General features: G+C 58.3%; 1 protein-coding gene across 4 annotated transcripts in view; it reads right to left on the minus strand.

Moving 5' to 3' along the window:
- Positions 1-593: 593 nt before the first annotated feature.
- Positions 594-13,346, minus strand: part of CHMP6 (charged multivesicular body protein 6) — a 28,885-nt gene continuing 16,132 nt past the window's right edge. For 2 of the 4 annotated variants that reach the window (XM_057317995.1, XM_057317993.1), the window contains exons 7-8: positions 12,237-12,291; positions 594-9,086 (exon numbers count right to left, since the gene is read on the minus strand). In XM_057317995.1, coding sequence (XP_057173978.1) covers positions 8,821-9,086; positions 12,237-12,291 — 321 coding nt within the window. In that variant the 3' untranslated portion in view covers positions 594-8,820. Of the gene's footprint in view, positions 9,087-10,686; positions 11,696-12,236; positions 12,292-13,346 lie in introns of those variants that run through there. The other 2 variants (XM_057317994.1, XM_026483935.3) reach the window with 2 other exon arrangements.

Below are 13,346 nucleotides of genomic sequence, written 5' to 3' on the forward strand. Positions count from 1 at the left end.
GGCTCCTCCCCCCTCTGCATGTCCGCGTCATCCCGCGTCTGCCAGCTCAGGCACCCACCTACTGGTGGGGACGCGGTAGCTGACAGTGGGGATTTAAATCGCCCCGCCCCTGGGCCTCCGTGTGCCCAGGTGGGGCGGGAGGGCAGGGGGCCCCCGGGGGGGCCCCCTTCTGTGCAAGGGGGGGCGGTCAGGGGGGGTTGGGGCCCTCGGGGGGCCGCTGAGGCCACGAGGCCCTGGGTGCACGGGCGGTGGTCACTCTGAGGCCCGGGAGGGACGGGAAGACGCGGGCTGCCCCATGCTCGCTCCCCCTCCGCCCCAAGCCGGGTTTCTCTCTTGTCAGCGGACTTGAGCGGCCGACGGTGATAGGAAAGGGGGTTTGGCGCAGAGAGGAGGGGACGTGTTCTCTGGAGCCGGGGGGCTCGGGGGACGCCCTGGAAAACAGGGCCCGGCCTGTCCCGGCGGCCCTCCCCGTCCAGGCGCCCCCCGCCCCTGGGCGCTGCCGGAGACTGCAGACGGCGCTGCCTGGCGCACACAGATGGCTCCCCGGCCCGGGGCCGCTGCTTCTAATTTCAGCTGCCGGAGGCTCCGCTCGCTCTTTTTTTATTCCATGTTTATTTAAAGCCAGATTTTAAAATGTTGTCTTCAGCCCTGAAATCTGACTTTTTCTCCTCGCTGCAGATCCTGAAACCCCCCGGGGGAGTGTTGAGGCCCACTCAGGCTGGGCCTGTGGGTCACCCGCCAGGGGGGACAAAGCTGACCTGCTGTCTGGCATGGACATGGACGTCTGCCAAGACTGGCCCAGCAGCATGTCCCTGGTTCCCAACTGTGGCCGCCCAGCCGTCTCCCTATCTGGGGTGGCTCCTAATGTGGGGGCCTGTCCAGGGCCAGGTGTGTCCCCTGGACGTGGCACAGGGACCAGTGGGCGGCTTCTGCCTGAGGCAGCACCAGCTTCTCTTCCTGGCACTCAGGCCTCCCCCCTTCTCATGTGCTCGGGAACCAGGGACGTTGTCCTCGCTGTGTGAACGTGATGCTGGGCCAGTCTGGCAGCTGTCCGTGTGCACGTGCCGGACGGCGGGGCAGCTTTGTCCCCTCAGCGGGACGACCACAGGCCTAGCCCGAGTGGGTGACAGGCACTCAAGAGATGTGAAGTCCCGTCCCCTTGGGTAGCACATAAGTATTGTTATCCCCTGCTGTGGCTCACCCTAGAATGTGCTAGAATACCCATGATAGAACCGGCCAGGCAGTGAGCAGAGCTGGCCGAGGAGCCATGCTGGCTAAGGGGACCGGGGGTGTGCAGGTGGACACCCGTGGGGGACAGAGGGTATTTGGCTATGAGCTCCTGGAGCAAATGGTAGGGAATTCGGGAAGAGGAGGCTGGGGTCTTGGGGAGAGCAATGCCCATAGTCCAGGTCCACAGGGCAGCCAGACCAAGAAGCCACAGAAGTGCCTGGGCTGGGGGGGCAGCGGGCTGGGGACACCGAGCCAGTCCCTTCTGCAGCCCCTCCGGGACCCAGGCTGCAGCGGGGCCGGAGCAGCTGGGGCCGGCACAGGGCTCCACGTGTGGGGGGAGCCAGGCCACCACCAGGCTTTCAGGTCCCAAAGAAGTGTGACCTGCTTCCCTGGCAGGTCTGGTCAGAAGGTGGCATGACTTTGAGAAAAATCATTCTAGTGTCTAGATTGAGAATATGATTTACCCCATTAGGCTTTTCTCTCTTTCTCTCTTTCAAAAGTTGGAAGAAACAGACATCTTTCAGAGGCTCCTGGAAACTGTGGCTGTTGCCTGGATGTCCATATGAAGAGAACATTCCATCTGTGGGGAGAAACAACTTAAACAGCTCCGGGGTGACATTTAACCCCCTGGCCGACCATGTGGCCTTTGCAGAGTGTTGCTCTGTGGGGACAGAAGTGCGGCCCCCGCGGAGGTCTGGCAGCTCGCCTGTTAATTCACACCCAGATTCGGAGACTTTCGCTTCGAGGCAGGCACCAGCAGTCCTTTGTGCGGTCTCAGGGGCTGGTGTAGTAATTTTCCTTTATTCTTTGGCTTGAAGAGTTCCTGCTGGGAAACGTCAGTGACCTTGATTCTGCATCAGGAGAGTAAAAGCCGAGACTCTTCCCACAGGGACACAGGCTCCTTGCTGGAGAGCCGAGGTGGGATTTCAGTGCAGCGTGGCTGGGAAGTTGAGCTGGTAATTTGCAGGCGGCTGGGACAGGTCCGGTCTGAGAGTGTCAGTCCAAGGACAGCCCTGTGGGGGCTTTGTGGGACGGGCACCCCACTGTCGTCTGAGGGGGGTATAGAGGCCGAGGGCGCAGGTGCGTTTATGTCGAGCTCCGCCTGCAGGAGCAGGGGCCCAGCATCCGGGCCCCCTGGTCTGCAGAGAGGACGAGGGGCACTGGCCTGGACAGGTGGACAGGGACTCCGCATCGGGGAGCCTTCACCGCCACCTGGTGGACAGCCCAGAAAGGTGATGGGGACACGTGGCGGGTGCAGAGAGAGGTGGCCCGGGCAAAGCAGGGCCCTGTCTGGAACGTGCAGGGTGTCCTCGAGTACAGCCAGGTGGACAGGCTGCAGGAGTGGGTGGGATGGTGACAGGGACGGGGCAGCCACAGGCTCCGGTCGTGGCAGTCCTCGTGCTTGTCCCTGAATGGGCAGTGGCAGGTGGCCGCCTCCGGGTCTGAGGGACTAGAAATTCTCCGATGTTCAAGGCCCATCGAGGAAGGAAAGGTCATACGTGTGAGAGGCGGCTCAGTGTGGCACAGACATGGCCTGGAATCCGTGCAGGACGGGGTCACCCCCCCGGCAGCTCTGGCTGCGTGAGGAATCGTGCGCTATAATCTGTGTTTTCAGAAGCCCCTGTGACATCTTGTTTTAAGATTGAGGCGAAAGTCACGTCACAGAGGAAACTTAAAGTATGCAGTTCAGTCCACCTTAGAGGCCCCTGGTGCCTTCACGGTGCTGTGCCTCCTTGCTCTAGTTCCGGAACACGGTCACCAGCGCCAAGGGAGCCCCGTCCCTGTCGTCGGGCGCCTGCTCCTCTCCGCCGATGGCTGGCACCCAGCAGCCTGCTCTGGGCCCGTGGGCTTCTCGTCAGGGGAATCCTACACCGGGAGACCTTTTGCATTGGCTCCTTTCTTGGGGGCCCGCCTGTGGGGTGGCAGGTGTCAGCTCCTCGTTCCTCTTCACAGTGCGTCCCTTCCTAGCGGGCCCCGGGGGAACGTCCGCGCCTTCGGGGCCGTGCCAACACTCACACGCACGCTTCTGTTTGGACGCCCGTTCTCAGGCCCACGGCGTGCGTCTCCAGGGGTGGGACTGCCGGGTCACGTGGTGACTATGTTTAGCTGTCTGAGGAACCACCCAGCTGTTCCTCCTACTGACTCACGACTGCACGTCCCCACCAGCAATGCGCCAGGGCTCTGATTTCTCCGTTCCTCACCAGCCCTGCTTGTTTGTTTTTTGATTCTGGCCGTCCTGGTGGATGGGAGCTGGTGTCTCATTGTGGTTTGGTTTGCGTTCCCTGGTGCCTGACGACAATGGGCACCTTGGCGTGTGCATGGCACTTTTCTTAGAGGAGCCAGACTTCTCCAGAATTTCATAGCTTTATTTCAGAACTCCATCAGGGAAGTGAGACCTGGAGGCCAGACAGCTGCTCTCAGAGACTTCTGGCCCTAACTTGCTCCCCCCCCCCCCCCCCCCGCTAACAAAGGGACTCCCTGGACCCAGTTCAACTGCGTCCTGCAGCTCAGGCAGAGCCCAGAAGCAGCAAGGACCATCGGCCACTGTGAGCTGAGCAATTCCTGGGTGCCTTCCAGATGGAGCCCCCGGGCCTGAAAAGGGTCCCGGGCTGTCCAGTACCTGATGTCTGGGAGGCCCTGCAGCCCCTCCCCTGCCCAGTCCTCTCAGGAAGAAACAGGACAGCTGCCCTGAGACATGCACAGTGAATGGAAGTCCTGACCTGTTGCCTGCGGACAGTTTGAGTGGGAGCCCAGACCATCTGCGGCCCTGGCAGGACCAGGCGGCCAGGTGGTGGCCAGGAGCCAGGGAGCCGGGCTCCAGCAACCTGCCCCAGGCATCTGACCACCAGCCCCCAGGACAGGTGAGGTGGGACCAGGCTTCAGTCTTCTCACACAGGGCCAGGACCTGGGAGGGGCTTTCCCTGGGCCACGAGACCTCACCCCAGGGCTCTGGGCTGCTGCACCTGCCAGTCCTGGCGGTCAGGAGCCTCGGGCTTGAACAGAAAAGGGCTTTGTCAGGAGATCGGGTAGGTGACTGGGGACCTGGAGAACTACCTGGTCTATCACATGGCAGCCCCCGACCCCGGGGTCATGCTGCCACTGCACCACACCCTCCCTGCCTGCCCAGACCTCTCCCATCCCGGCCCAGCCCTCCCTGTTCTCTGGCGGACCATCTTGCCCAGCTGTGGTGAGGAACCCTGGCTGGGAAGGGGGATCTGACAGCACACACGGTCTTCCAGCAGAAGGGTTTAAACCATAGAGCCACTGGAGTCCCCTTCTCAGTACGCCCCATTGAAGGGGGCCTGTCGGAAGCTTCCTCACCAGGCCCTGCAAAGAGCTGCCAATATTGAAGGCCCATGAATCAGCTTTTCTCAGAGCAGGCACAAGCAACGCTCCCTGACGGCAGCTCTCAGATGCCCCAACAGGGTGAGCTCTGTGTTTTGTCCTTTTCCTAGTTCGTAGTGGGCGCCCTGGCCTGCTGCCTGCTACTCGCTCCTGGCCGGTGGGAGTCCGTTTCTGGAGTCTAAAATTCTAATTTGTTTCCAGTAGTTCATTGCTAGTAAACAGAAATGCGTATGGAATTTGTGCAGTGACCTGGTGGTCTGTGACCTCACTAAGCCTGCTGGTTAGTTCTCACAGATTCCCCGTAGGTCCCTTCGGGGGTTTTTGCGTCCACAGTCATCTTACTCTTCCTCCTTCCCAACATGGGTGCATCTGATTTCTCTCTTGATGATGCTGACTAGGACCCCCAATGTGATGTTGAATAGAAGGGGTCAGAGGAGTCCCCTTGCCTGGTCCCCGATGTTATGGGGGAAGTGCATTCAGCCCGTTGCCATGAAGCATGCTGTTAACTGTAGGGTTTTGCAGATGCCTTTAATAGAGAAGTTCCCTCTTTCCCTAGTTTGCTAGGTTTTGTTTTTTTTTTTTTTTTTTGATGGATGTTGAATTTTGTCAAATGCTTTTCTTGCATCTACTGAGATGTCAGACTTTCTTCTTTAGTCTGTTGATATTGTGAATTACACGGATTGACATCTGTATGCTGAATTGACCTTCCGTTTCCAGGATAAACCCCAGTTGATTGATCTGAGAATCAAGTTATTCCCAGATAAAGACCCTTCTTACACATTGCTCGAGCCCGTCTGCTCCTGTTTTGCTGAGGATCTCGCGTCTGTGTTCGTGGCGGGTGCGGGTAGAGCATGTTGGGAAGCACTCTCTCATCGGCCTCGCCGGAGTTCATGCAGAATTGCTGACGTGTCCCCTCGGGGTCTGGCAGACACGGGTGCGCAGCCCGTCCGTGCAGCCTTGACTAGCTGCCTGGTGCGTGGCTTTCAAGAAGTTGTCCATTTCTCGTAGACTGATGAATTTACAGGCACAGAACTAATGTTTCCTTAACGTCCTTTTAACGTTTATAGGGTCTGTGGTGATGGTTCCCTTCCATCCCTGATGCTGTAATTTGTGCCTCCTTTGTCCCGGTCAGTCTGGCTCAGGCTTGTCAAACTGACTGCTTTCCAAATAACTGCATTTTGCTGTCATTGATTTTTCTTTCATGTTTTTGTCTTCATTGATTTCTGCTATTATTTCCCTTGGTCTGATTACTTTGGATTTAATTTGCCCTTTATCTAATTAAGGTGAAAGTTTAGCTCATTGATTACAAAGTTTCCTTTAAAAAAAAAAGCATTTAGGATTATGAGTTTCCCTTAGAGGAAAAGCACTGCTCTAGCCACAGTCCACAAATGCTAATGTTTTCGTTTTCATTCAAAATATTTTCTAATTTCTCTTGTGAATTCCTCTTTACCCCATTAATTGTTCAGTATCTGTGGCTCTTTCAGAGATCTGTCATTAGTTTCCAGAGTCGTTACATTATGGTCTGAAAACATACTTTGTGGGATTTCAATTTTTTTTTTATTTGTTCGGGTTTATGGCACGGCCCAGAACACCACGCGTGCTGGCGAGTGTCCCGTGTGCGCGTGAACGGAAGGTGGGCTCTGCTGTGGGCGAGGCGGTCCGGCTGGCCTCCATCCTGGAGGGCTGGCCTCTCACCTCCAAGAGACGGTCAGTCCTCCGGTTCTGCCGGGTTTTGCTTCTTGTGCGTTGAAGTCCTGTGGTTCTGTGGGTACTCGTCTTGGACTGCGACGCCTTCCTTCATCGCGTCACGTCCCCATCGCTGGCGATCTTCACCTTGAAATCCCCACTGTCTGATGCTGATGTGGCCATGCCGGCTTTCCTGTGACTTGTGTCTCCAAGATACATTTCCCCATCTTTTTACTTTCTACCTGCCTTTATGTTAAAGTGGGCTTCTTAGAGATAGCATAGTCAGACTTTTGTTTTTTATTCCAGCTCGACAATGTCTTTAATTGGTGTGTTCAGACTGTTTGTATTTAATGTAGTTAAGAACTGAATTTAGATCTACCACTTTATCGTTGTTTGTCCGTCTGTTCCCCCTTCCTGCCTCCTTTCAGATTATTTGAAAATCTTCTTAGTATTCCACTTTACCTCCGGACTTTCTGGCTGTGTGTGTGTGTGTTCTCTGGCTCACACTGGGGACTCCAGCTACATGCCCATCCTTTTGCAAGGGGTTTGGAGTTAACTGTAGGCGCCTTACCTCCTCCCTTCATGTCACAGTTGTGTGCATGTGCAGCTGTTGAAAACCCCACCATATTCAGATTTTTGCTTTCAGTAGTTAACATATATTTTTTAAAACGTAAGAGGGAAAATTATCTTTTCTATTTACTCAGATATTGACCATTTCTGTTGTTCTTCCCCCATTCCTGAAGACACCCATCTCCATGTGGCATCGTTTCCTGGCGGTCTGAAGAGCGTCTTCTGCAGCCCCTTTAGGGCAGGCCCGCACCGCCAGCCCTTTCCTTTCCCTTTGCCTAAGAGCGTCTTCATCTTTCCTTCTTCCCAAAGCATGTTTTCGTTAGACACTCAACTCTGGGCTGACTGTTGCCTTCTGGCACTTTTTTTTTTTTTTTAAGATTTTATTTATTTGACAGAGAGAGACAGCCAGCGAGAGAGGGAACACAGGCAGGGGGAGTGGGAGAGGAAGAAGCAGGCTCCCCACTGAGCAGGGAGCCCGATGCGATGCGGGGCTCGATCCCAGGACCCTGGGACCACGCCCTGGGCTGCAGGCAGACACTTGACGCCTGAGTCCCCCAGGCTCCCCACTTCCGGCACTTTCAAGATCCTGTTTCCCCATCTTCTGGCCTCTGTGGTTTCTGATCCCAAGTGCTTGTTCGGATCGTCGTTCCTCGGTACAGTTTCTGTTGCTACCTAGAGCCTTCCAGATTCTTTTTCTTCGCCTTCAGTGTTAGCAGTGTAACTATGATATGTCAGGCACGGCTTTCCTTGGATTTGCCCTGTTTGGGGGTCACTGCAGTTCTCAGGTCTGTGAGTTGAAGCCTTTCCTCAAATGTAATTTTCTGCCAGTCTTTCTCCAAAAAATTTTTTTCTCTGCTATCATGTTTCTCCTCTTGGGATTTTTTTTTTTAAGATTTTTATTGATTTATTCGACAGAGAGACAGCCAGCGAGGGAACACAAGCAGGGGGAGTGGGAGAGGAAGAAGCAGGCTCATAGCGGAAGAGCCTGATGTGGGGCTTGATCCCATAACGCCGGGATCACGCCCTGAGCCGAAGGCAGACGCTTAACCGCTGTGCCACCCAGGCGCCCCTCCTCTTGGGATTTTAATAACACAACGCTGGATCCTCTCATCCTGTCTCACCGGTCCCCGAGGCATGGACTTGCCCCCAAACTTCCATCTCTTCTCCAGACCAGATGATTTTTGTTGGCCAATCGTCCAGCTCACAGTCTTTCCTTGGATACCTCCTTTCTGCGATTGAACTTGTTAATTTTGGGGGGTTTCGGTGTATTTTTCAGTCCTGAAATTTGCATTTTGTTCTTTTGTATTCTCTCTACTACTCAGCTGAGATCTTTCCATCTGTTTCCAGTAACTTTACCTTCTGTGACATAGTTGCGGTAATTGCTTTCCACCTGGCTCTGAGTTGGCATCTGCGATTGTCTTTCCCCTTGGAAACTGGTCACGTTTTCACAATTCTTTGCACGGTGAGTAATTCGGGATTGTAAATCGGCACCTTGGCTGCTGTGCTGTCGACTTTGGGTCTGTCATGTTCCTCTGGAGAATGGTAATTGCTGTTCCGGCCGCCGACAGCCTGGCTGGTTCAGACAGGTTCTGCTGGCCTCCAGTGGCCACTTTGAGCTTCGAGTGTTCTTGTGCACGTGGACGTGGACGGGGTGGCAGGGCCTCCGTCCTGAGTTTGTAGCCAGGGAGTGACCATGGAGAAGAGCCGGCACCACCAGGCGCCCATGTGTTGTCAGGACAACACCCCACGCTCTGCCTGATGCCCCCTACTTCTCTCCCTGGGTAGGGCAGGGTTTCAAGGAGACCCTCTGGGGTGGCTGTAGGTGGGGAGGGGGCAAATGCCTCCCCAGGGCAGGGCACACACGTGGCCCAGGGGGCCCCATCCATCCCCAGCAGCCCCCATCCCATAACTGGGTGCCAGACGTCATCCTGGGTGGTGCCCCCATCTCTTTCTGGGTGCCCTCTCCTCCCAGTTCCCCATCCCTTGCTTTTAAACTTTCATGCTGCTTGTACTGGGGACAAATGTGCACCAAAAATGGTCCCAGTGCCCAGTCCTCACCCCCACTTCCTGTCCCAGGCCTGTGCCAGCTCCCCAGGGAGTCCTCTCTAGTCTGATGGCTCCGTGGCCCCCCCATAAGCCTCTCCCACCTGTTCTCCTAGCCCCCACTGATCTGGGGCAGGATAGCAGCTCGGCCACCGGGGGTTTGAACTCAGTTCTGACTTGTCTGTAGTGTCCTGAGTCCTGTGTCCTGTAGGCTAGAACGAAGGGGGTCAGGGTCATGTAGCTGGTGTTTTAGGACCAGGGTTCAGTGCTGGGCAGGATCAGTGTGAGGCTCATCCCAGCCCCTACACGCATGCATGCACGCGCGCACACATATACACACACGCACATACACACGCACATACACACATATGCGCACGCACACACGCACACATACACGCGCACACATACACGCACATACACACATATGCGCACGCACACACGCACACATACACGCGCACACGCGCACACACACATACACACACGCGCGCACACGTGCACGCACACACACATGCACACACGGTGGGGGGGGTGGGGCTGGCAAGCCAGGCAACGTCCGGGGCCAGAGCCTAGGGGTCAGCTCAAGGTCATGCAGGGTTTCAGGGCAAAGCCTCCTGAGGTGAACAGAATAAACGTGTAAAAAGAGAAAAGGTGATTAATTCATACATAAGATGTAATTTCTTGGACAGTGAGAGAGGACGAGTTTCCCTCCCCAACTTCCAGGCTATTTCAGGAGATGAGGGTGCCCCTCGCCCGGGTCAGGATGACGCCCAGGGTACTTACTGTGCTCCCCATGCCAGGAAGCGGGCCGTGCAGACCCAGGCGGGTTCTGCAGGCGCTCACAAGGTGGGCAGCTGGAGCCCTGACATCGCACGGCGCAGCCCCCGTGGTGAAACCCTCAAGGAGGCCAGCCAGTGACTGCAAAGGGCAGGCTTTGCAGACAAGCCCGAGCTCCGGGGTCCACCCTGCCGGGGGGGTCTGCACCTCCCCCAACCGGGCCATCCATTCCCTCCATGCCCTTGGCCGGGCAGCTGCAGAGCGGGACAGGGTCACTGGAAGGAAAGGCAGCCTGCTCCTTCTTGTCTATCAGAACTGCCCTTAGGGCCATTGTGCAGTCTTAGGGCCAGGTGGCTGTGTTACCAGAAACAAATGGGTGGGGCCCAGCAGCCAGACTGGCACCGGCAATGCCAGTTTCCTGCAAAATCCTCCAAATTAGCTGGCAGAGAGCCCCCTCCTGGCTGAGGCCAGCATTACACCTCCAGATCCAGGTTTTCATCTCCTGTCACCGCCCCTGGCAACTTGGCTACATCCCATCATGCCCTCTGAGTGAAGGGCACGGAAGCCCCCGTAAGTGGGACACCCCCCCCAAGCTTCTCCTTGCTATGGCCTGCTCACTCCCTGGGGCATCTGACTTCCCACCTGGGCACTGGGACTCCAAACCAGCCCTCCCGCTGGAGGTACCCAACTGACGAGCCTCCCTCACCCCGAGGGGTCTGAGGCCAGCCTCAGTGATTGACACTGCCGGTGTCTGTTCCACTGCAGGGGAACCAGGACCCTCCCCTGCACCTTGCTACAGGCAGCCGCCCAGAGGGGATGGCCTGAGCACAGGGCGTCCTCCGTGCTGGAGCCCCTCGGTGCACTGAGGACCTTCACCAGCCCCCGCACCCTCAGCCCCCACGTGGGGCTGCCAAGGCAGGTGCCCTCAAGTGAATGCCCTCGGAGGGGCAAGGGACCGTGTTTCAGGGACACTAGAGGAGAGGAGCCACACTTGAACCCACCCAGGTGCTCCCATGGACCCCACTCCACGAGGCAGCAGACCATGCAGGCATCAACTTTAATATGGGGCTGACCTGTTGGGGGGCTGGGAGGTCCTCTTTCTGTTCTTGCTGGGAGGGAGATGTCATCGGGATTGTCTAATACCAGAATGAACCGTCAACTTGAAAGCCGCGCCCACCCCCCACGGCTTCCGCCTGGCAGCCGACAGCTCAGAGACGGCGGGTCGGAGAGCCCCGGGGGCCCAGCCAGTTCCCAGGCAACAGGGGTCGCACGTGCCGAGCAGGCCCCGTCAGCACCTCCGGGAACCCCAGGGAGACCGCTGGCTCTGCGGGAATGTCCCTTTGCAGTGGGGCCGAGCTCCCACTGGTGACAAGCACTGGTCGGGGCTCCTGCAGTCACCAAGCCAGCAAGGGTGTGTCCACCTGCACGGCCCGACACCCCCGAACACCGACACAGAAGAGGAGAGGTTTCCAGCCCTGAACCGACATGGAAACTGGGCAGGTCAGGAAGCCAGGCCAAGGCAGGGACTCCGTAACTGAAGCCGCCCGCCGGCTGATGGGAGCAGCAGGGAGAAGTGAGGAAAGGGCAGGCAAGAAGCTAGCTTCGACGCGCCCTCCAAAGAAGGGAGCAAGCTGCGGAGAAGGTGGCCTGTGGAGCCTTGCGGGGCCGGGGACAGGAGTGTGGCCAGCACCAGGAGCGTCGGGCCTGCCTGTGGCCGCGTGGGAACCACGGCGTCAGAAGCTGTGTATGGCCGGAGGGTCTGAATGTTGCCATCTAATCCAGAAATGAGAGCAAGACAGCAGCACCAGGGAAATGCTCCATAGAGTCATCTTGGTATCAAGCCCTGTGCGCGCCACGCTGCTCCATCAGCACCTGACCGGCCTGGCCTGGCACCGGCCCCCTGGGAGCCAGGTCAGGGCTGGCCACGCACCCAAACTCTGTGGGCCCCAGTCGCCGGGGAGTCCCCGCCAGTCCCACGAGAGGAGGCCAGGTTACGAAGCTGCCACCAGCTCCACCTGCTTGGGCCTGGCCTCGCTGGGGACTTTTTCTGTGGAGGAAAGAAAGAGGTGTTTGTCGAGTAGAGAAGACCCCAGAGGCAGAAACATCCAGAGAAGAGGGGAGGCGGCAAGGGGCCAGGTTCCAGGGTGACGTGCTCTGGGCAGGGCCTGCGGGGCTGACGGGCCGAGGCGCAAGCACTCGGGCCTGGCGTGAAGGAGGAACGGGGAGAGGGGCAGAAACGCTGAGGGACCACCAGCCTCGCAGGGCCCCGGCGGCGAATGGCACCACAGGGCTGTTCTATTTAGAGGACGGCTCGTCCTGGGCTGGACACGGCCTTTTCCCAGCTCTGCCTATGGGCTGCGCCTCTCTGAATGGGGTTAGGCTCCAAGGTCGCCCCCATCCCAGAGAGCCAGGCCCCAGCCCAGAGCGAGGCCTGTGCTCCTCCCGAGCTGGCCTCGGCAAGCTCAGCGGCCCGGCTGGGGAGACAGGAACCCACTTCCAGCAAGCGGGAAGGGAAGGCCCTCGTGGCCCGGGCACCTTGCTTCGTTCTAGAACTCAACTGTTCTCCGAAGGACAGAACAAGCGCGTACCTGGTTTCTTTTTGGGAAGGGGCTCTGCAGGAACCTCTGGGAGCTCCATTTGCTCCTACGAGAAACAGAGGGTGGAGGCTGTAGGACACCGTCTGAGCAAGAAGCTCTCACACCAGAGCTCCAGAGCGCGGCCTCCGCAGCGCCCGGCACCGCTGACACTTGAATCGCCCCGTGGGGCTTCCCTGGGGACTCCGGTTCAGACCCTGGCGGTGCAGGCGCGCGGGCCGGGGAACACGCGCGCACACGGGTTCCGGAGCTGCAGAGGCGCCCCCGCTGTGCTCGCTCTGGGGCAGGTCTGTGGCGGAGCTGGCCGTCCCCAGGGGCAACACATGGTCCACCCCCCAGCTGGCTCCCCTGGCCACTCAGGGGGCACTCAGGTCCTCGGGAGGAAGGACATCCGGAGGCAGGTGCCCACGGGACACTGAAGGGCAGAGAGCAGCGACACTAACCAGCTGGCCCCCTTGCGGGTACGGGGAGCGGCAGGTGGGGTCACAGGGAGAATGTGGCGGCCTGGAGCAGTGACCCAGAGGCGGAGATCGCCCAGTCAGGGGGCGGACACAGGCCTTGGGGCCTGCATGGGACAACGTTAGCAGCGTTCAGGGCCACGTGTACAGTGAGTGACCAGGCCACCAAAGGGAAAGAACACCCACGTGATCGCAAAGCCACACTCTGTCCCCCAGAGGGTGCCGAGGGAGCGAGGAGTCAGCACTGCGGTGCTGTCCAGGCACGCCTGGCTACAGGCTGCTCCAGCAGCGGCAGCATTCTGGGGTGCACAACCCAGGAAACCGTTCTCTTCGGCGTTTCTCCCTGCTGTCAGCCAGCTACACGAGGAGAATGGGCTTCAGCGTAGCACAAATTCTAGTCGTTTTAGGGACACCAGGTGCAAAACCAGGATTGTGTGCCCATGACCCAAGGCCAAAGACCACGATGGGCAGAGGCCTCCTGGGGGGTCCCGTCACCCGAGTGACTGCGCTCAGTCCTGGGGGGTCCCGTCACCCGAGTGACTGCGCTCAGTCCTGGGGGTGGGGTCCCGTCACCCGAGTGACTGCGCTCAGTCCTGGGGGGGGGGTCCCGTCACCCGAGTGACTGCGCTCAGTCCTGGGGGGGGTC

Source organism: Ursus arctos, unplaced genomic scaffold (assembly GCF_023065955.2).
Source record: "Ursus arctos isolate Adak ecotype North America unplaced genomic scaffold, UrsArc2.0 scaffold_24, whole genome shotgun sequence".
Taxonomy (NCBI): domain Eukaryota; kingdom Metazoa; phylum Chordata; class Mammalia; order Carnivora; family Ursidae; genus Ursus; species Ursus arctos.